At 46.8% G+C, this 23,230-nt stretch overlaps 1 protein-coding gene across 5 annotated transcripts in view; it reads right to left on the bottom strand.

Annotated features, from left to right (window-relative positions):
• The window catches only part of KLC3 (kinesin light chain 3), a 160,251-nt gene that overhangs the window by 25,344 nt on the left and 111,677 nt on the right, over positions 1–23,230 (bottom strand). For all 5 annotated transcript variants that reach the window (XM_069644674.1, XM_069644677.1, XM_069644678.1 and 2 more), the window contains exons 8-12: positions 15,179–15,352; positions 6,494–6,590; positions 4,454–4,491; positions 1,413–1,543; positions 779–845 (exon numbers count right to left, since the gene is read on the bottom strand). In XM_069644674.1, coding sequence (XP_069500775.1) covers positions 779–845; positions 1,413–1,543; positions 4,454–4,491; positions 6,494–6,590; positions 15,179–15,352 — 507 coding nt within the window. The remainder of the gene's footprint in view (positions 1–778; positions 846–1,412; positions 1,544–4,453; positions 4,492–6,493; positions 6,591–15,178; positions 15,353–23,230) is intronic.

Genomic DNA, 23,230 nt, shown 5'->3' with positions numbered 1-23,230 from the left:
TCAATTCGCCTCGGCCCACTTAAAGAGGCTCCCAAGAGGCTCCACAAATCTCCCTCGAGCCCGGACTGATTCCCCGAAGTGACTTCCCAGACTTGGATACCTCGCGCTCTAAAGTCAATCAAAATAGGAGTGTTAATACTGGTCTTCGGCCATCTTTAGAATCACATGGTCAGCTGTAGACCTTTCGGAGTTAGATTATTTGTTTCCTAACACTGAGGCGAAGCATATTAATGAGAATACATTGCTTAATGTTTGCAACATATGTTGAGGTCTTGACATTAGAATGATTTTAATAACATGATTACATACGACTCATGGACTTTCTTCAAATAAACTGAGGGATTGAAACATGCATTGACCTAGTTTCATTTCATTTTAAGGTTTTATTTGAATATCTTTCTTTTATTCAATTTGTTTTGACTGCACATTAACTATATTTTACTCACCTTTTATGATTATGTTTGCCCCCTTTCACTCCAGGTAAAAAAACTAAAAACTCGACTGGTCATTTAGGGCACTGCTTTAATTACGCAGGCCATGTGTTGTAAAGGTTCCTTAGCTACTTGGAATTTTGAGGCTGTGCCTGACACTTTTCAGACCTCCACCCCCAAACACGGCTTTGCGACGCATTAGAGATCCCCAAATATTTTATCCTATTTAAAGCCCCCATTTGACTACCTCCAGCACTTGCCTGCTGTGGATAAGTTAGTCTTCTTTGCTTGGGCCACAGAAGAGTCCCCGCTCCTGCTCACAGACCCGCCACTTCCCCAGAACTCACCTGCAGACTATGTGCTGCCGCCCTGCTGTCCACATTCAGTACAGTTAGCGATTTGGCCCGCTTCATCCTGCAAGGAAAATAGAAACTAAATCACAGCTCAGAACTAAAAGGCACCAGCCAATGCAGTTCTGCCAGGGCTCATGCTCACTACATCACCACTTTGATCAATTTAACAATCATTCTACAAGGCGAAATGAGACAGGCCGTGAAGGGTGTGGGGCGTGTCTAAGGGGCTGCAGGGCAGGATCGAGGTGCATTAGCAGAGCTATCTGTTCGTTCCAGTAGTGAAATAGCACAGAAACTGCTGGTCACGATTGAAGTGCACTCACAGATCGGTTTGCGAGTCACAGTGCTGGAGTGGTAGTGGGCCTGCCAATGCGAATTGTGGTTACTTGGCAGAGCTGTGTGTGGGTGGCCCTCAATACTGGAAAAGCAGCCGGTGCTACAGGCAATGTTTGAGGTCGTTCTTTAGAGATGTTATGGTTCCCAGGACCTAAACAGAAAAGTGCTTAGAAGGATTTGGGAGTCGCTGGGTGCTGTCACAAAGATCCAACCAACTATTTCCCATATTAGAGTTGTCAGGATATTGTGTAATGTAGACTTGGTCCTCAATGCCGTGTGACTTGCTTCTTACCCGGAGCTGCTTGGGGCTGCGTCCTGCACAGCCTCACCCTTGAGCCGGCGCACAAGCTTCTCGCTGCTCCGACGGATAGACTCTCGAAGCTTGGTGAAGGAGCCGCTCCGCCTCAGGTTCCCAGCCATACCCTAAGGATCATATAATTGCATACGCTAAGGATCATATAAAAGCATACCCTAAGGATCATATAAAGGCATACCCTAAGAATAACATGAAAGCATACCCTAAGGATCATATAAAAGCATACCCTAAGGATCTTATAAAGGGGGGGCATACCCTAAGGATCACATAAAAGTAGACTCTAAGGATCATATAAAGGCATACCGTAAGGATCATATGAAAGCATACCCTAAGGATCATATAAAGGCATACCCTAAGGATCGTATAAAGGCATACCCTAAGGATCAAATAAAGGTACACCCTAAGGATCATATAAAGGCACTCCCTAAGGATCATATAAAGGCACTCCCTAAGGATCATAAAAATGCATACCCCAAGGATCATATAAATGCATGAGCAGCCGGGACTTTTTTCATTTTGTCACTGACAACTGACTACCATTGAAAGAAGCATTAAAACATCGCACATCATTAAGAGATATTACACAACAACATCATAAAATAAGATGCTATATGTAATTGTATAATAAGAGGTGAACTGGAAAATGTGCCTTTTATTACTCCCAAAATGGCAGGAGTGCCTAAGGGCCAGAAGAGAATAATATGCAAAAGGAGATCATGCTAAACTGTAGAACCTGACTTCGAGATGAAGTTGGTTGCTTAGTAACACAGGTTGCCAAGTCCAAGCTGCAGTGTACAGGTAGGTTTATTTCTGGTTTCCAGGCATAGAACGTAACTCCAAGATATAACCCGTACTTGACGATAGAGCACTGACCACCCATACCCAGCGAGCCCAATACACACACACACAGATCGCCGACATCATAGCCGCACACACAGACAAGGTTCCATGACATCACATGGTCAGCTCATCAACCCAATACATATGATCACTACACTTCCCCTTCCTTACACCACCCAACAATACAAAACGCACATTACTAAACAAGAGCCCAACCACGGAAGACAGGACTCCGCATGCACTCCTCGAACCAAGGTCACAAGGCCAGCGCATGTACCACAAATCACTTACCCTGCCACCTACTAGACACACCACAACAGTCCCCACATCTCAACCCACCAGAGGCCACCAAATGAATTGCATTAGAGGATTATACCAGCAACACAATATGAGGAATTCCGGAATGCATGTCACATGCCAATTAAAGCATGGCACGCACCTGGAACACATACAACCAGAACACTAGCATAGTATGGAGTAGCAAACCGCAAATCGCAACACCACACACTCTACAGAAAAATATAAATACATCATGCAACATGTCATATGAGAATGCCATGCATCCATGGAAATCCATGCAATAGCAGTTGCACCAACAACTACCCCATGATACTATGGATACACGTCATCCACAGTTTCCCTGTGGCACATGTGGCAAATAGCCACACCCAAAACAACAATACCAGACATAAACCACTGCCTGTGATTCGTGTGGCATTCAGCTGCACCGAAACCAGCAATAAACTATATACTTTTAAGGTTAACAGACATAAACCCTGCCTGAGAGCTGTGTGGCATTCAGCCGCACCCACCTCTTGGCATTCACCCAGGCCAGACCACAAAACCCGACAAACCTGACAACAATACATAGACAAGAATAGACAGAACATTTACCAACAAATGTGACAATTAACATTCATTATAATAATATGTCGGTCCTTATATTTCTGTGCGAATACTCCGCGCCCTCAAGTCCAACTTCCTGTGAATTATACATGCCACGAAATTCCTGTAAGCACAACCCCCGCACCCATTAGTCCAATATAGTTCCACACTATAATGTAGACCACTCTGCACCCACATGTCCATACCTCTCTATAAATGTGGACTTCCCCAAACCCACATGACAGATTCTGATCTACACGGACCACACCACAACCACACATGCAATTCAACCCCTATGTTATTTTCTCCTCCTTATCCTATCATGAGGCCACCACATCAACACAGCGACATAGTAATGTTAACAGGCCGCTACGTCCTAAACCTACATCCTTGTCCACCCACCTAAACAAACCTGAACCCAATACCATAGTCCCGAGGCCACCACACATAACAAGTACAAACAGCATTAAAAGAAACCGGCCACACACACACAGACTACACTACGACTCCCCTTCAATGATGAGAGGCAAGAGCGTGTCACCCAGAGAGTGAGGGACATTGGCGATGCTGCCACGAATGCCTGTGAGTCGTGTAGAGACCTGAAGCATGCCTAACGAATGAAGCGGTGTGATAAAAGTGAATAGAGAAGACATAATGCTGGTGGTACATAGGAGGACTTGAGAATGAAATACAGGAGCATTCTGGGAAATGTAGTGGAAGTACCAATCCGTCCAGGAGACATTGTGGGGTACAAAGATCCATGCATTTCAATAGAGTGTGCAATAGCAGATCTCCTCTTCAGCAAAGCTGCAAATATTCAGCCATATTGATTAGCTTGAGTCAATGGCACAGGAACAGTAATGATATTATAAGGGTTTGCTCCCAATTAGCCTTCTTAAGCTTTCTCTGTTCATTTGGTTGCCTAGCCGCTCCCTATCCCCCGTCTCCCAGTGTTGTATACTTTCACTGATGATCTTACACTAAGCCCATGTGCCATGTGCATGCAACCTCCCCGCCCCCGATCATATCTTAGTGCCTTTCCACTCCCCTCACTCTAACGTTCTCCTCTTACTACCTATGTGTTGCTTACATGCTCTACACAAAAGCGCATAGACAAAGCCAAGCGGCAGCAATTGTACACACATTACGTATGTAGGTTGTTTTATAGATACATAAAACAACCTACATACATAAATGTAACCCCTTATTAAGGAAATTGAGCTTTCTGAGCAAAATTTCATAAGATGAATCAATATTTGCTTATCATTCCTGATATCTAGAGAGTTTCTTACTTGGTTCTGGCCGTTGATCATTCCTTGTCGGTGGTCGCCTGGATGGAGAAAGACAGGGTAAGAGTTAATGAGAGAAAAGCTGAGAGACAGGGGGATGGAGAGTGAACAAAAACCGAGGTAGAGCACACGAGAGTGCAAGAAGGAGTGGACGAAGAGATAGACACATGGATATGAAGTCACTTGTGCTGGAATGGCAAAGTCTGCAAACATTGTAAGCAACAACCGATGATAAAATGAAGTCATCAGAAAAGCATTGCATGCGCTTTGCTCTGAGCAGGTGACAGTCTGCCTACATATCACATGTGGAAAACAGGAATCTCTGACAACTTCCTGTGAAGAGATGGTTCCACACAGTTGAATGACTATCTCCTGTCGAAAAGAGAGTAGCTTAGCCTATCCCGCATTCTAGGGACATGGAAACCCCGTGCAGTCAGCAGGCTTCATCTGCCATTAGTAGACAATGGCTGCCCTGGCTTTCCTGGGTTCTCCTTTTATAAACGTGAAAGGGTGCATGCACCTTAATGTGCCACATGTTATAGCGCCTCCCACTGCTGATCTGGAGCAGAGGACATTACTAAGAAACTCTGGGGCGTATCTGCCTCCCCCGGAATCTCAATTACCCTGGTGCTTAAAAGCCATCCAGCATTTCATATCGCTGTCCCATCACTGGCACAAGCCATTGCCTCCAAAGTGAATAATGCACCTTTCAACTCGTCCAAACTTGGCTCTTTGTGTACTCCGCTCCCCTAGCATGTTGAGGAGAGGATGTAATCCAATATTGGAAGGAGAACTTTGTGCCACAGGAATGAGCTATTCCCATATATTACAGAAACACAGTTCTCTGTGGTCCAGTTCTAGAGCCGAGGTGTACTCTATCCACTCAGTGCTAACTAGCCTGTTCGCTTAGAGCCTCTGCTGCTGGCGCCTTTGAGCCCTTTCGGATTGGCAATTACACCCCAAAGTTGGGATTGTGAAGGTACTGCACCAAGGTGTGAGTAAGGATATGTTAACTTCCAAAGAAAACCTTGGTTGTCTTTGCACATAGGCCACATATTATCAACGATGACCCATGGACTCCTCTCTGGGGTTAAAAGTAAATTATGGCGGCAACAACCACATGAAAGAAGAGGCAAGGACCATATGGCAGAAGAGGCAAGGACCATATGCAGAGGAGGCAAGGACCATATGGCAGAAGAAGCAATGACCATATGGCAGAAGAGGCAAGGACCATATGGCAGAAGAGGCAAGGACCATATGGCAGAAGAGGCAAGGACCATATGGCAGAAGAGGCAAGGACCATATGCAGAGGAGGCAAGGACCATATGGCAGAAGAAGCAAGGACCATATGGCAGAAGAGGCAAGGACCATATGGCAGAAGAGGCAAGGACCATATGCAGAGGAGGCAAGGACCATATGGCCGAAGAGGCAAGGACCATATGGCAGAGGAGGCACGGACCATATGTCAGAGGAGGCGTGGGCTACAAAGGAGTACCACCCTTTCGTGGGCCTCTCACCTCTCATCTGAGTATATATGTTCAAGTCATGACACCATCCAGCCCAAGGTTCCCATAAGGTATTCATATGTAGAAGCCTATGATTAGGCATTGAGAGAGTGCATAAGAGCTAAGGAAGGCCAATAGGCCGAAGCAGCTTGCTGGGAGCTGGGCTATCAGACGCTTTTGGGGCATGATGGCTGGTGCCTGAGTTCTCTCTGCCCCTACAGTGCCATGCCCACTAGCTGTGGCATTGGAGACACTGTATCTTCATGTTAGTATCCCAGAGGGGAGGAGAAAGGTTAGCTCTGAGTTTGGTAGCATGGAAGGGGCAGGTCTTCCCACTATATCTAGTGCTGCATGTGTGAGAGGCAAAGGGGTAACGAGTGGGAGTGTACCACTGTTGGCTCCACCAATCTAACAGTTGGACAGTCTCTCGCTAGCACTGCTCATAAAAGGAACATGTGTGTGGAAGCACGGGCCCTGTATACCTGCGCCCGAGCCATCCGTTCAGCGTGACCTTGTGCTTGCACTGCGGGAGTCTTACCATCAGCAGCAGGGAAGTCCTTTTCATGCGTGGTCAGGATGTCCTTGTAAAGTTCTTCCGCTTTCTGATACTTCCTCTGCTTCAGATAAGCCGAGGCCTGCAGAGGAGGGAAAGTTGTGGTTAGATGGAGGAAATCAGTCTTCTTGCTGCCTTGGTCTTAAGAACAAGTGGTAAACCATGACCAAGGTCCATCCCGCAGGGATAATTTAAAGATAATTTATTCAGCAACACTGGTCAAAACTACTAGCCACACAGTGAAGTAACTCATCAAAGTGGCCCACATTGGCCAAAAAGGTGGGCCACTTTGACCAAAAAAACTGGCCCACACTAGCATTTTGCGTTTTTGGTTTGGGCATTGCCCTATTGCCCTGTAGGCCAGTCCGAGCCTGTCGGTACCTCTCTGTAGCACAGGTGAGCTATTCTCACAAGTGCCAAAGCTGCTCAGTGCCCCCTCACCATGTAGCATTATTCACATCCTCCTAACATATTAACAGTTCTCATGTGCCCCTCGTCTAACCTGGGTTCCAAGTTCCAAGTACAACTATCAATGAATGTGGCTGTTGTGGTCTGCCTACTATTTTTATTGTTTTGCCCTAAAGGTCGATTCCTAGATGTCATTTTTGCAGTACCAAATGAACTTTGCACTGACTTTGCACTGCAAAAATACACTTTGCACAGTTTCATGAATCCGAGTTTGTGTCGGCAGTGCAAAGTCACTTTAAACTGTGCAAAAAATTCCATGAATCAGGCCCTAGGTGTGTTGTGCATTCCACACCGGGCTCTGAATTGCGCAACCTGAGTGCTGGAATGATGCACGTGCGCAAACGTGCACAAAAGCAGTACAGCATCGTTGCTCATGCTGCACTGCTGCTGTACTTGAGAGTGACATTTGGAACAATCACTTTTTTTCTCACTTGCAATATTCATTTCATCGAAAAATGACCACTATTTTGGCTCTAAACTCTCCCCGATTCATGGCCAATACCGTCGTGGAAGGCACTCTGTGTCATTTCGCCCCATGCCTCGTCCACCACACACGTGGGTGCAGTGTTCTCAGGCACAACCTTATCACCAATGCTCCCCTTTTATTTATTGCTTTTCTTTAGACATGCAACAATGGTACTTGGAGAGCGAGGGCTCCCCAGCAGTCACAGCCACTGGCATGTGCGTCCTGCGCGTGACTACTTGTCGCCAGCCATGGCAGATGAGGGTGAGGGCATTTGAGACCATAACGGCTGACAGAAGGTAGTTCCTTCCTACTGGCAGTATGTGCCCACCAACCACCACTTTCGTCTACAGTCAGGGTACTGCAGAAGGCTGAACTTCTGAACTCCACTAAGTGCATTGTGGGACTTGGTCACTTCCTTTGACTAAAGTAAGTAACATGGCTGAATTTCTGTTTTCCCTGTGGAAAAGTGTCAACACAAATCTCTTTATTTTTTGTCTGTGTTTGTTGTGTCTCTCGATATCATCTGCACCCAAATGCAGTTAACTCTGCCAAGTACCCTTCGGCTATGCACACGATAAATACTTCACATCAAATCAATCAAATAAATATTGCCCCCAACAATTGTCAATAATATTTGTTTTGCTCCACTCGTTGTTAATGATACACCTTAATATGGGTGTAATCTAAATGTTCTTTCCCAAGATCAAGTTCAACATCAAGGCTCTCCTTTATGTTTTTAGTCTGGTGAATTAACTGTCCCAACCCTCAAAAAGTTATCATCAATAAACACATTTCATTAGGACCATGGCGGTGACGGTATGAACGGTGCTGGTAAGGCACTGGCACCGTTCATACCATCCCGCCGCATTACGAGTTCTGCTCACGGGCTCATGACAGCCCGCCAGGCTGTGCGGCACCCGCGAGCATAACTCGTAATTGCGCCGGCACTGTTATCAACGGTGCCGGCGCATCCATGCTCCCCACCTGCATTCTGCTCTATGGGGTAGAATGGGGATCGGGAGTCGGGCAATACCGCCACCCGCGAATGGGCAATTACCGGCCCATTCATCTCGTCTGTCATGCAGGCACGGCAACCGCCATGCTCGTAATGAGGCCCATTGTATTCAAAGGCACCCTGTCAAGGCTGGCCGGTTGGTCCGTGCCATCCTCTCGAGTATGCCAGGGAGGATGATGAAAGCCAGAATGAATGGACTCTCTAACCTCCTTCATCCTCTGGATCTGGTGAGTTGATCCAGCCATCATGTTCTCCTGCTCCTTGCATTGGCCGGACAGGTACTGCTATGATATTCCTCTTGAGCCTCACCACTTCTATAGAACATTCCATAGATCGACTCCACGGTCTGATTCACCAGCTGTTCCTGTGCACCCGGACTCTCCTCTGTTGTGTGCAGCTTATCCAGAACCGCTGGGGGTTGATGGTAAAGGACAGGACCTCAGTGGCACTTGTACACACCCCCCTAGCCCCTGTAAGGAATGATGTGGTTCCATGGGTGGAGAGGCTTGCGGCAGCGGCAGCAGCAGCAGCACCTAGATCCTCCCATCAACATCGTTTGTTGTCTGCTGGTCCTCACACTCAAGATCATGATGAGATGATCCTGGGAGTTCTGCTCCCTTGGATAGTGTCTGCCTCCTCCACCAAAACTCCACTCCACAGGGTGCAGGGGGCTTTATGCCTCATCAGAGACTGCCAGTGTGGATTGCAATGGAGGAGGTGCAGGCAAATGGATGGAATTGTCCGGGGGTCCCTCCTGGTAAGTGACTTCCTTGAGGTTATGCATTCGTAATGTGCCCTCTTGTCACTTGCTGCGTCTGGTGCTGCAGGAGTCGGGACAGAGGTTGAGACAGGGCCAGTGGTGCTGGCTGGAGTGGTGACAGTGGAGATCATACTGCTATTGGCAGTTGAGGATGTGGCAGTTGGGTTTGGCATGATGCTATTGTACTGCAATGCGATGCTGCTTGTTTTGGTGGGGACGGTTGGTCTGGAACTAGTTCCATCAACACCACCTATTTCTGAAGGTGGCAGCACCTGTTTGGAATGCAGACAGCAGGGAGTTAGTGCTGCACAGTCACAGTCCTAATTGCGCCTGACAAACCTGTTATTTGGCGGCCTCTCCGTATCATGGCAATTGGAAATTTGGGTCTGGTTTGCAGGCCACATTTCAGACTGTCATATTGTATGACTTGCACCTTTGTATGGCTCTCCAGATGTCCTGTTGTCAGAAGCACTTTTTCTAGTGGGGGTAAAACATTGAATTGCGCTTACCACCAGCTTTGGATGTTCCAGATCCCATCTCCTGTCTCTCAATCCCCTCCATTGCTGCCATGTCCAGAATACACATGGCCTTCTAATTCCACAAACAATGGACAATCGGTGGAGCTGTGCTCCTACCAGTGCCAATGTATCCAGCACACTGTCCTTCACCTCCTTCCACCACTTCTTCACCTTATTAATTGTACAAAGGGAGGTGGAGATGGTCACAATCTTGTCCTGCATAGCAGATGGTGCACTGCAGGACAAGGGCTTGGGACAGCAGATGCCCATTCAACCTGGACACCTCCTTAGCAACCTCATCTGCCAGAGAACTTCACTTTGTTCGTGTTGCCATTACCAGTATCGCCTCCTCCATCACTTGCGGAGTAACCACTCATGTCTAATGGACATCTGCTGCAGTAATTAATGTGGGGTAACAGCAGGGGCGTAGGAGACACATAAAATCTGGGGGGGACAGGGGACATCTTATTTATTTATTGAGTTTTAGTCAAAGAACTCGACTTATCACAAAATTAGAACTAAAATAGCAGTACGTATTAAATTACAAATATCACTGTATAAAACAAGAGAAAAGAAGAAAGAAAACAGGAGAAAAATGAAAGGATGCAGCAGCAAAGAACATGTCTTTGTATGTTGCATTTCTGGATTTTTCATCCGACTATGAGCTCATGGTAAGAGAGTGGAAATAGCAATTACTTCCAGTGGGCCACAGCTAGGACGCCAGCTCATTAAGAGGCAGATCACCTGTAAGTGGACTCGTGCCAAATAAAGGAGTTGCAGCCTTTTCTACCAACTCTTTTTGTGTGGGGAAGGAGACGTGTGGGTCTCTTGGAATGGAAGGATAGGGGTTTCAAAGAAAGAGGAAATCTTGTTTGTACCTCTGAGTAAGCCCTGTTATGGGAGTAGAGGGACCAGGTGTGTGATGTTGCTGCTTTGACTGTCTTCCTGGGGGGAGGGTACAGCAAACAAGGAGGATGAGCGATCGCAAGCCCACCCCCTTATAAGCACTCCGCAGGTCCGCGGCCGGATGTGTCGAACCAGGGGGATGTCTAGTAGGTGGGGTGTATGTGTACCCATGGGGGTGGCCAGAGGGGCAGCCCGCTATGTGGGCTGCCCCTCTAGCGCCCCTTCGAGAGCCAGACCAGCCTCGCACGATGGGTCTGGTCCCTCTTATTCCATCTCATGCTGGCTTAAGAGCCTAGCCTTTCTTTGCATTTGTTATTTCGAATTCAGAGCTGGGCTCTGTTCCTTTCTCGTGTAGCATTTGCTGCAAAGCCTGATCTATTTGATTCTCTCATATGTTACTAGGACGGCAGAGCATGGGTCCTCTGCCCTGTTACACTATTCAAAGAGCCCCTATGGCCTTTCTTTGCCTCTCCCTTGTCTCACTGCTTGCTTGCTTAATACATACCTCCTTGCTTGAACACTCAACATATTCTCCCTAACACAGCAATGGCAGCTGCAGTTTGTCTTAACTTCTATTTGTTCCGTGTCTTCAATTGGCCTCTTATTTCCGCTTTTCTGTCTGCAGGGGAAAGGCATTTGCCAGTCACTGCCATGATGGTTCTACCTGGCCATAAGAGGGATACAGCTAGCCAATATTGGAAGAACATGGGCATATTATGCCAGAGGCTGGCAACTGCCTTCCTAATGCCTACACACGAGACACAACTCTTGCCTTTGTTTCTAACAGTAATTCAGTGGATGAAGAAATGTGAGAACACACATATTGCTTATAAATGAAGGGGATGATGTTACACTTGGTTAAGACATTTTGATCACGACAGGAGCTAATTTCCAGCTGCAATTAAGCGATTACCTTTTAGACTTCTGGCTTTAAATAACGTTCGAATCAACTGGAAAGCACAGAGGTTGCTCAACAGGGTTCCTGGAGCTCGAGGGGTACCCTACTCGTGGGCATGGAAGATTGGAGGGCATTCCTGCCCTGGTTTGGAGTCTGGCCCCTGCAGCCATGATGGGGGGAGGGGTCTATTACTTTTGGTTGTACGTACCCTTTGAGGGTGTACAGACATTGCCTCCTGCTTTAGCCCACTAACAGTTCTGCTTTGCAACTTTATCACACATACCTGTCAGGTGGCATTTAACTCAATGATACTAATGTTATCAGCCTCAGAAGTCTGGAATCCTTTGCCACATCAACTAGGGTACAGGCTTGCCACCTGAGACTTACCCATCTCTGAGTCTGCATCTGTCACCCTTTGGGGAAGACACACACAGAAAGAGCAGGGCACAGTGCCCTTGTGGGTTTTTCACACGTCTTCCTCAGGGTGGGCACAATTCACTCCGCAGAGAAAGTGGCACATGCTGGGCAACATTCTCCCACTTTGACAATGTCACCCAAAGAGCGAAATTAGCCATTTGAAATACCTCTGTCGACTTATTATCGCGCAATCCACACTGATGAGTTTAAGTACCTGCTTAACGTGAGATGGCAATTAAGGGCATTTGCCAACGCACTCAAGAAGCCAGGTAGGTGCACCCACACATGTGAGGTACCGTTTTCGTTGGGACACCTGTGGGAACGCAGGATGGTAGGACATGTGTTGTTAACGGCGTGTTTCAGTGGGTGGCCAGGGTGAAATGTCTGAAAATTGTGTTTTTTTCCAACAAATTTCAGAGACATTTCCCTCTGCCCACCCACCGAAACACACCGCCAACAACAGATGTCCTACCTTCCCTCGTTCCCACAGGTATCCGGACGAAAATGGTACCTCAAATGTGTGGATGCACCTACTCAGTGAAAAGGAAAAAGGTTAATCCACTCATAACCCCAAGCCTTTCGGCAAAGCAGATTTTGCTCATGTGGACAACCTACAGATTTGGGCCATGGGTGTTGAAGCCACCAAGGAAAACGGAGAACCCCATGCATTTCCAAAAAGAGGACACCTGTGGGCACCCCCTTTCCACTAAAAACATCCATGGTGGTTTAGTGACCCCCACATCCCCCAAAACAAGTTATCATTTTCTTTTATTTTTGTTTTTGTTTTGCCCTTCCCTGGGGGCAGATCGGCACATATGTGTGACCATCTGCTCACAGGAGGGTGGCAAAATGTACTGCCCCAGGCCTGGGGGGCGGGGTGGCTCTGCCAATATTTGCAGTGGCCTCTCCCCTCACCCCAAATGGAAGGGGGCATCTCATGTACCCCTTTCTTGGGGCAGAAATCTGCCGCCAGGGAGGGCTACATAAGGTGCCCCCATCCACTTAGGATTGGGGGAGGGCCACCCCGCTTTCAAACACAAAACATCCTGGTGGTCTAGTGGGCCCCCCGCTCTCACCCAAAACAAGTTATAATATATATATATTTGTTTTGCCCTTTCCTAGGGGCAGATCGGCACATGTGTGTGACCATCTGCCCACAGGGGGGTGGCAAAATGTACTGCCCCAGGCCTGGGGGCGGGGTGGCTCTGCCAATATTTGCAGTGGCCTCTCCCCTCACCCCAAATGGATGGGGGCATCTCATGTACCCCTTCCTTGGGGCAGAAATCTGCCGCCAGGGAGGGCTACATAAGGTGCCCCCATCCACTTAGGGTGGGGGGAAGGGCCACCCCCCTTTCAAACACAAAAAATCCTGGTGGTCTAATGGGCCCCTCGCTCCCACCCAAAACAAGTTATAATATATATATATATATTTGTTTTTCCCTTCCCTAGGGGCAGATGGGCACATGTGTGTGGCAATCTGCCCCCGAGGGGGTTCAAAACATACTGCCCCAGGCTTGGGAGGGGTGGCTCTGCCAATATTTGCAGTGGCCTCTCCCCCCCACCCCAAATGGATGGAAGGCATCTCATGTACCCCTTCCTAGGGGCAGAAATCTGCCCCCATGGAGGGCTAAATAAGGTGCCCCCATTCACCTAGGGTGGGGGGGAGAGGGCCACCTCCCTTGCTAAAATCTCTGGTGGCTATTGGTCCCACCTGTCCCACCCAAAACTATGTTTAAAAAAAAATCTTTTTTTTGTTTGCCCCCTTCCCTGGGGGCAGATGATCACCCCTCTGCCCCCAGGGTACTGCCCCATGCTTTGGTGGCCAGAGGGGAGAGGGTAGCTTACATAGAAAGCAGCTCCTCCCCCACTTCAAAAACAGATCCCTGCACAACACAGCAAACACATATTCTGGGGGGGATAACTGACATTACATCCCCCCCACTTAAAATTGTGGGGGGATTTGTCCCCCTGTCCCTCCCATGTCCTACGCCCATGGGTAACAGTATGTCTGCATGAGGTAATGTCACTGTCCTACGTCATCATTCAGCCACCTCCCGTGTGCACTAGTTGGTAGGTAGGAATCCTTTGAACCTGAATACCACCGTTTCATATTGCTCCATACGGGATGTTACGGGCCTTACAGGTGGGGTTACACTGAGGAGAGTTGTGCCTGTGGGTGGCGACATTTAGCAAGTACCCAATCTGCATGGCAATTGTGCCTCCACATGAGCCCAAGGGCCTGCAGAGAGGAGACATGCACTGGTGACCACCAAATGGCAGCACAGAGCACCAAGAGTAAACTACAGAGTTGGCTTTACCACATTACCGCACATGTGGGTGAATTGCTGCATAAGTCCGTGCAGGCACTGCTGAGATGCAGGGTCTTAAAAGGAGAAAGATAGCAAGAAATATATATAGCCCACGCTGTAGAAAAAGTGATCCAATATTCAGTATATATTTTAGTAAAAGACGTGTATTAGCAGGGATATCACGTCTGGTATCCTCTAACTCAGAGACACATTCATGTGTACTTTCAAAACAGAAACGTAATTTTTAATTCCCCTTTTTTAAAAATGTATTTATTTATTTTCACATATGGATGTTTGAGTGCTATGTCCAATAGAGGGACCATTTCTCTCATATGCTTAGTTACACCTCTATGGATCTTAAAATTGTATAAATTGATATCCTACTGAACTATTGACCTATGCTTAATCTCGAACTATTTACGAGTTAGACTCTTTTCCAAAATCTGATATGGAATTGATATGTTTCAACCAACTGATTGTACTGACTTTTTTTACTCCTTAATTGACCGCCTGCGGACCAACTCCGTTGGTGACGGTGCGCGGTACAAATACCTTTAATATTTAACATTTAACATTGATTTTCTTTATTTTCTTTCAAAAATGTTCTTATTTGTGTCTACTTAATGCTTGAAAGAATTGTAGATTTCTTTCTCACTATATAGTACTTATTAATTGTTTTACTTCTAATGTTTTCATGTAGTATGTCGCTTTTAAAGTTCTTTGGTATCGAACAATAGAGAAATGGGGGGGGCCTTGTTGTGGACCCCCCCCAGAATTAAAGCATAAAACGTCAAGGGATTTTTTTGAAAGTCATTCCGACGTCGGAAGGTTTTTTGAAAAGAAATAATTCAGCAAATTAGCATAGTACCATATAGACAGTTAGGCCCGAAAGGAGAACCTAACCATGACTCACCAGGTTGTTCTTTGTCTTGGCAACGTTGGCATCTTCTGGACCTAGTGTACTCTCGTAGATGCGCAGCGCCCGTTCATAGTACTCCTCTACCTCCTGGAACTTGCCCTGGTTCTGACACAGAAGCGCTAGATTGTTCAGCTGCTTCGCCACATCTGGGTGATCCACTCCTAGTACCTGTACATACAAAATGTGGGTGACATTAGAGACATCAGAACATTCCAGGACTGATATTGAGAGCTGTAAGGAACCCATGGTGGCAACACTAAAGACAGACACAAGTCAGACCTTCCAGGATTTTGCAGCATGAAATGGCAAATTTTGCGGCATGAAATGGCAAATTTTGCGGCGCAAACCTTTATTTATTGCAGCATTTTTGCGGGAAATTTTGTATTAACTGGAGGGTGTAAGATTGCCACATTGCAGGAAATAGGCAGAGTGCAAGGCTACAAGAGAGCCAGGGTATCATTATTATGTATCTTTTGTATTAATTTAATAGGAAGAGTCCCAGATGTCTCTGGCTTGGCAGAACAGTATTTGATTTGGCTACATTTCTGGTTTAATGTTCATGCCTATTTAATAGTATTAACTAAATTGATCATTATCAATTGTAATGCTGAAAATATTCCCCTTCTATGTTCTCCAATTCCCCAAACACCCACACACCTCTCTGACCAACACACATCTCACCAACTCTCCATCACAACTTGCATTCCTTAACCTCTCACTCTGTCATACAAATACTCACGTGCTATGTCACACTGTCAAGTCACAATTTGCACTGCCCAGCCCCTGCCACACTCCAAATCATGCTCCCAACTCACACCTTACACTCTACAATTCCTCCCGCAATATACAGTCCTTCATTCTTTTGTGCTGCTTCTGCATCTTTCATCCTTTCTCCCATTCTATCGCACTCTTCCCTCATCCTTTTTCCCAATCTGCAGCTCACTGCCTCTTTCTGGCCAACTCAGTACTTTCTGTACCTCTGCTCGCTCACAGATTTCTGGCCCACCGCATCACTGCTTCCTATGCTCTCTTGTGCAGCGCTTCCTCCTCTGACCCACTGATCTCCCTCTGCTTTCTTGCCTATAACTTCACATCTCACCCATCACTCTCCCTCTCTCTCATAGAGTAACCATTTTTTTTTTAAAATGTAGATTTTCACCCAGTTCCTCAAATAATAGGGCATTTTAAAAAAGAACAGAGGATATGCTATTTTTAGACAACCCATTTTAGGAAATGAGCAGGTCACCTTATTCTCAAAGGTGACCGGCACATTTCCACAGGCTTGAGCTGTAGCGCAAATTGTGCGCTGGCCAGCTTCCTTGAATGGTGTTCTGGGTTGTTTGACCGAAGTGTAATTATTTGCGGCAGAATTGACCTTAGTCAATTTCGCTGCGAATTGATTTGCACTTCAGCCAAACCACCCAAAGTTTTCACCCCACCCAACCCCCTCCCCTACTTAACTGCTTGGTCGCTGCCGCTTCCCCTGCAACTATGCAGTGCCAGATCCGTCCCTCTAACGCGGGTCGGATCCGACTCCGCAGGGTCCTTTTTTCATTTTCTTTTTTTTCTGTCCCCGTCTCCAATTTTGAGGAAAAAGGGGAAAACACTTCTGCAACCACCCTAGACCAAAAATACTGAACATGGGGAGCGGGTGACACCCCCGCAACACATGTTCAGTATTTATAAAGAAATCGATCGAATAGTACTGGACGAAATAGGTCAAATTGTAACATTCGATAGATTTTTGTCATCAAAATGGGCAGTACTTTGAATAGAATCGCTCTCCCGACAGTTTTCTGCAAGCTCCCAGCGCCTTTCACAGGGACAGGCCCTCCAGGTGCCTGCCACTGTAAAATGCGACCCAAAACATGTATTTTTATCCTGTTTGAGGAACAGAAATGCAAGCGACACAGCAGCGGTTCATACCTTAAAAGAAATGCATGACAGGGTCAGGAAAGACCCTGTCATGCAGTGGCAGCCCCACATCCCGTGCGCGTAGGGTTGCCTACAATTTCTGCACATTTAAAAGTGCATCTTGCTTGGAAATGAGGGATGCGCTTTTAAATTGACAGAAACGCCACTTTATTTGATCAAGGAGGTGAAAAAGGCCATCTGAATGGGCGCGCATATAAAATGTGCCCATTCATGATGTGTCCCTTGTGGATTGGGCTGCACTTTTTTGGGGCGCAAGCGATGAGATGTGTTAGCGCATTTAATTTCTTGTGTAAAAAAAAAAAGTTGAGAACCTGGCACCCTGAGTATTTTTTTTTTTTAAAACAGTAATTTTTGTAGATTACTTTAAAAAAAAAAGATGCTGTTTTTGCACAAAACGGTCATTTTTGCAGCATTTTGCGCAAAACGGCCGTTTTTGCGGCATTTTGCGGGATCGCAAAATCGCTATAAGCTGGAGGGTCTGACAAGTGATCACAGTTCAAGGGTGTTTATTAAACTTTAAATTCAGGGTGGAAAAACGCCAAAGCTAAACCTAAATCTAAGCTGGGAGCAAGCATCGACCATCAAATGAAAAATAAGGCACTCCTTGCGGCATTGTGTCAAAATAAAAAGGCCTATAGTAAAAAAACATGTGGCCAATTCCTTACAACTAATTACAGAAAGCGTGTGGGCTAGGGTTTCAATAAAGAAAGAATTGTTCACAAATAATAAGTCAGGATGTGATTGCCAGGGTTCTCCCTTCCCCAAATTTTCAGCACGGGACAAGGTGGGTTTCCTGAGCACAGCACACACTCTAGCTTTCCCAGCACGAGCCGACAGTTCCGCATCAGCTGTCGGGTTCTTCGAGGGCCAAGTCTCTTTTTAATAAAAAGTCTCTTGCTTTGGAGGCCTGAAGTATCCAACAAATAGACAAACAAACACAACGTTCTGCTTCACGTATACCTTGGGTGATGGTTCACCCCAGTGTCCCCCTCTTCCGAGAGTAAACCATTCACAAAATCATATTCAACAAATCGATTCAACAGTTCCTTTTCAATGAACTTTGGGTGGTGACTTTCCACCCCTGGATCTCCCACTGCCGGGCTCAGACCCAAATGACAAGGAGGACAGTTCACTTCCCCTGGTTTTCTAATACTTCTTGTATTCACAAATCTTAATGTCTTTTCAAACAATCTAGTGTGGACATCCTTCGATTGAGTTAATTCTTCCCAACACTGTTCATATACTCAATTCACCATGCAGGATTACTTTCCCTTAGCTTCTTTACCATCGAAAGTCTTTGACCGACAGATGATTAAGAGGATTTTACAAGATCACTGTATGACCAGTTTGACCTATTCTCGCCTCTTGCCAAGGGCTTCTGGTTACGGTAGTCTTTCTACTATTGGGTAATCGCCCAGAGTAATCCTGCTTGAGCACCCACGTGGTGCTGGCCTGCTCTGTTGCTGGTTTTCCCCCTCTTTAGATTTTCAAAGTTCAATCTAGCCATTGGCTATTTATTGTTCAACACAGTTTTCTTCTCCTTCGAGTCAAGGTTGGTACCAAAGAGACCTGCATCTCTCTCTGGCTTGGTTATCAACGGAGGAGTTTGTCATGTACCGTAGACATTGGCTGCAACACACGTTGGCTATTGTTCGCGGATTTATGTTTCCGTCTGCAGAGGTTTCATGGGCCTTGATCGGAAAAAGGGTAAGGTCACTACTCTCCTTGTAACCCTCTCGGTATTCACCGTCTTTCATCTCCTCTTGAACTGCCTTGCTGAGTTAGCCCTCATGATGTGCGGTCTGCCTTGCTCATAGAGTGCTATCGTGCTCCACCTTTTATCCCTGTTGAGAAGGGAAAGGGCCGTCAGGTGTGTGTGATTCTGGTCAATTGCCTGAGTTTGCCTGACACTTGTATTGGAACATGTCCGGTAAACGGCTCTGGTGTTAGTCCATTGTCTTTCGTGTTGTGCAGAAGTGTTTGTGTCGGAAAGGAGAGTTTTGGAATATCCTACATAGTAGGATGGGGAAAACGTCTTGGAAGAAGAGGGATACTGCGTCTCACCCGTCGGTGACCGACTTCCACTCCCTGAGGACCCCTCATCCAGGTGATCCTCCTGCACTGCTCTCTCCCTCAGGAACTGGCTCCAAAAGTGATGGGCGTGTCCTGGACACCTGGATGTCATATCCCTGGGGACTAGACAGGGAGACATCTTCAGGTTGCTCACAGAGCACTCCACTTCACATTACTTTGAATTTTAAATCCACACTGTAGCATTTCATGTTTAGGTCAAAGTGACTCTATATGGTTCGTGGTAGACAGTACATCAGAGTTCTGTCAAATGCACCTTCTAACCACTCATATACTCCATATCGTGTCTCTGAAGTAGATCTACACAATTTATTTGATTTTCTTTTTCCCGAACTACATTTGCCTGAATTATTTCTGCCATTTTTTTAATTGCAAAAACCAGGGGGAAAATGACTGCACTTCCCTCATCTTCCCCTTGCCCCTCTTTCTATATACCTGACCCAAATCAACCATCTATCCTTTTACAGTAAAAAAGTGGTACAAAATGCATGAAAATGTAATTCGGCAGAATTGTAAATCGATAAAAGTAGGGAATACCTCTGAAGTGATGTCTACCTTTGCTTTCATGGGTTCTCATGTGGTCTTTGCGCATGGTTTGCATTGGGTCCCTATGTTTGCTCCGATGTGTTGCTTGTGCTGGCCCTTTGTCTCTGATATGGTTGCTGTCTTGATCTTTATGCTGATCCTGTGTTAGCCAAGGCCCTGCTGATGGTGCCTGCCCCCTGGCTCATGTACATCCTTTTACATGGATCACATGTGGGTCTTTGCTCTCAGGCGATCCTTGTCTTGGCTAAGATTCTAGTTGCTTTCATGAGCATGATGTTGCTGCTGCCTTCACCATGGCACAGTCGCTGTCCTAGCACTGATGTGGCCCCTATCTTGGCTCTGAGAGGGTTATTTTCTTAGTTCTACCATAGTCCCTGCCTTAGATTTAATATAGTTGAGTCTTGATATTGATGTTACCAATCTCTTGGCCTTAGCTCAGTCACTTCCTTACCCTTTAAGTGGTATCTACCTTGCCACTGAAGTGGCCCTTGTCTTGGTTTTGACATGGACCATAGGTTTGTTTTAGTACGGTGCCTGTTTGGGCTTTGTCTTGGCTTCTCCCTTGTCTCTGACATAGTCACAGGTTTCTCTATGATGTGTGCCCCATCTTGACTTGGACATTGTTGTTGTCTTGGATATGGTATAGTCTCTGTCATTTCTACAATTCAGTCTCTATCTTTACTCTTCAGTGGTCTTTGTTTTGGATCTGATGTCCTATCGTGGCTCTGATGTTGCCTCTAACATAGCACTACTACTGGTGCTGATGTAATTTCAGACATGGCACTAATATAGTCTTTGTCTTGTCTCTGACCCAACCCCTGTCACCAGAAGGGGGCTGGCCTATAGGGCATCCAGAGAGGCTGGTGCCTCCAAAGGTCCAATGGGACTACGACAGAGCCAGTCTTGATAACTTAACAGCGGTGGGGTAAATACAAAATATGGTGAAGTGCCCCTGCTAGTATTGGCACACAGAGACAATCATAGACCTGAGGCCTAGCGGGGGACCTATCTGGATACTGCCCCTTCCCTGCACCTTAGGCACTGCTGAGGTGCATCGTATACCCCTGCCTAACATGTGATGAACTCAGTTACAGCTCTACCAGTCTAAGAGATGCCGAAAGAGAGGAAATCAGTAAGTGGGGAAAGGTTTTTCGGATATACCAACCTGCGTTTGCCTTTTGTGGCTCTGACCTTTGTTTCAGTGGTTACTCTGACATGGCATCTGCCAAGGCTTTAGGATGCTCTCTCTCTTAGTTAGTAGATGGCTCGCAGCAGTTTCCTCTGATAGGGTCCATCTTGTGCTTCTAAGTTGGTCCTTTTCTTGACTATGATGTAGCCTTTGCTCTGAAATGCCCCCTATCTTTGCTCTGCCATGCTCCCTGTCTTTGCTCCGACATGGCACCAGTACTGGCACTGACGGGATCTTAGACATGGCACTGATGTGTTCTGAATCTGGCACAGCCCCCACCTTGCTTCTGACGCGTTTCTTTTTATTGACACACATATGGCTCCAGGTTTGGCTCTAGTGTGCTATACGTCTTAGTCACTATATGGCCTCTGTCACTTGCATAAAATAGGGTCTCTGTTGTGGCACCTGTCCTGGCTCTGACATGACCCATGTTTCATCTTTAATAAGGGCCTGCCCTGGCTCTGGTAGGATCTCTATCTCTTCTCTAACATGGTGCTTGTCATGGTGCCGGTCTTGGCTATGATGTTGCCTGCCCTGTCTTTTCCTGGCCTCTGGTGTCCTCATGGTCCTGTCCCCAATATGGCCCCTATCTTCCCTCAGAGGTCCTCATTGTCTTGGCCCTGACATGGTCCCTGTCTTCTCTCAGAGGCCCTCGTGGTCTAGGCCATGATATGTTAGCTGTCTTCCTTCTGATGTCCTCATGGTCCTGGCCCCAATATGGCCTCTGTCTTCATTCAAAGATCATCATGGCCTTGGTCCTGACATGGCCCCGTCTTCCCTCAGAGTTCCGAATGGTCTTGGCCTTGAGCTGGTCTTGATCTTATGGTTCTCCTGGAGTTTCCTGTCTTCACTCTAATGTTGCCTACCATCGTTCTGAAATTTGTTGTAGCTCTAACATGGTCCCAGTCTTGGGTCTGCCACGGTCTGTCTTTTTACTGACTGCGTCCACGTCGTGGCTCTGACTTGGACCGTGTCTTGGTTATGACACCTTCTCTTTGCTCTGATGTTGTCTATTCTTTGGATCTGTTGTGGTTCCTGTCTTGGCTATGCCTGGCCTGGACGCGGTACCTGCCACTTTCATCAGGTAGGCCTTGCTTTCCCTGTGATGTGACCTCTCACGTGCCTCTTACTTGGTCTATGTCACTGAGGCCTGTTCCATGCACTGTATCTAGTGGCTCTCATAATTCACCTTTCTTTGCTCTGACATGGCCCATGTCTTTGCCTTACTGTGCTATCTGCCTATTTTCTCTAGTGGCCGCGATCTTGGCTCAAGCACAGACAATATCACAGGTCTGACTTGGTTTATGTCTTGTCTCTGGTGGGCCCCGTGTCTTGGCTCTGACCTGACTAAGGCATGTCCTTTGGTATAGCTGTAACATGTCTGCTGTATTTGTTCTGATGCCTCCAATGTCTTGCCTCTGATAGGGCCCCTGTTTGGTTTCCAATCTACTTCCTGTTCTGCTTCGGACTAGTCCTTTTTCTCTTAAATTGTTCTCATATTGCGGTGTATGCGGGTTTATGTATTTTGACAAGCCTATGATGATAAATGACCCCTGTATGTCTTGCGCCATGTCTTACCTAGCTCAGGTGAATGCTAGCCTGGAGTGTCCAATAGTAGCAGATCCTGTCATACATAAAGCGCTGTTGCAGCGGCATTTCCCACACTGACAATAGTGCCTTGTGGATGCACATGTGTGCCGGATCTTACACCTGTGAGTGCCCATCTACACGGGCGCATCCACACGAGTCCTTTGAGCATCAACACCATTCACAATCGACACACATGTGCACACATGCGCAAGTGACATTTGTTGGTAAATAGGTCCTATGCGAGCAGAATGCACTTGCGCTCATTAGACATGACTATTGTTTCTCAATCTTTACTAAAGCCCTTACCGCCATTGAAGTCGAGTGAACCGGTTCAATTTGCAGAATTTCTGACAATGAGACACTTCATTTCTATTCCTGTCCACCTCACACTATCGACCTTCTTGTTCTCTTCCCAGGTGCAGGGAACCCCAAACACACCACATTTACGAAGGACAGGACATGCCTACTTTTGGTGGGGCGGCTAAGTTTGGTAGTAGGAGGTGAGAGAGTACAGGTGGGTTGTGTGAGGAGGCTCTGGGGAGGAGTCCGGCGTGGTGGCGCAAGCCTGCCAAGAGTGGGTTTGGCTGTGGTGTTAAGGGAGGGTGAGTGTGAGGTGGGAGTGCAAGAGCTTAGTTTGAGATTTCTACTGGAGGGGCAGAGAAGTTGCAGATGTGAGCAGTGATGGCTGGCCTAGC

The sequence above is a fragment of the Ambystoma mexicanum genome, chromosome 2p, assembly GCF_040938575.1.
Source record: "Ambystoma mexicanum isolate Mex_15411 chromosome 2p, UKY_AmexF1_1, whole genome shotgun sequence".
NCBI lineage: Eukaryota > Metazoa > Chordata > Amphibia > Caudata > Ambystomatidae > Ambystoma > Ambystoma mexicanum.
Note: the sequence above shows the minus strand (reverse complement) of the source record. Positions and strands in the feature narration are given on the sequence as shown.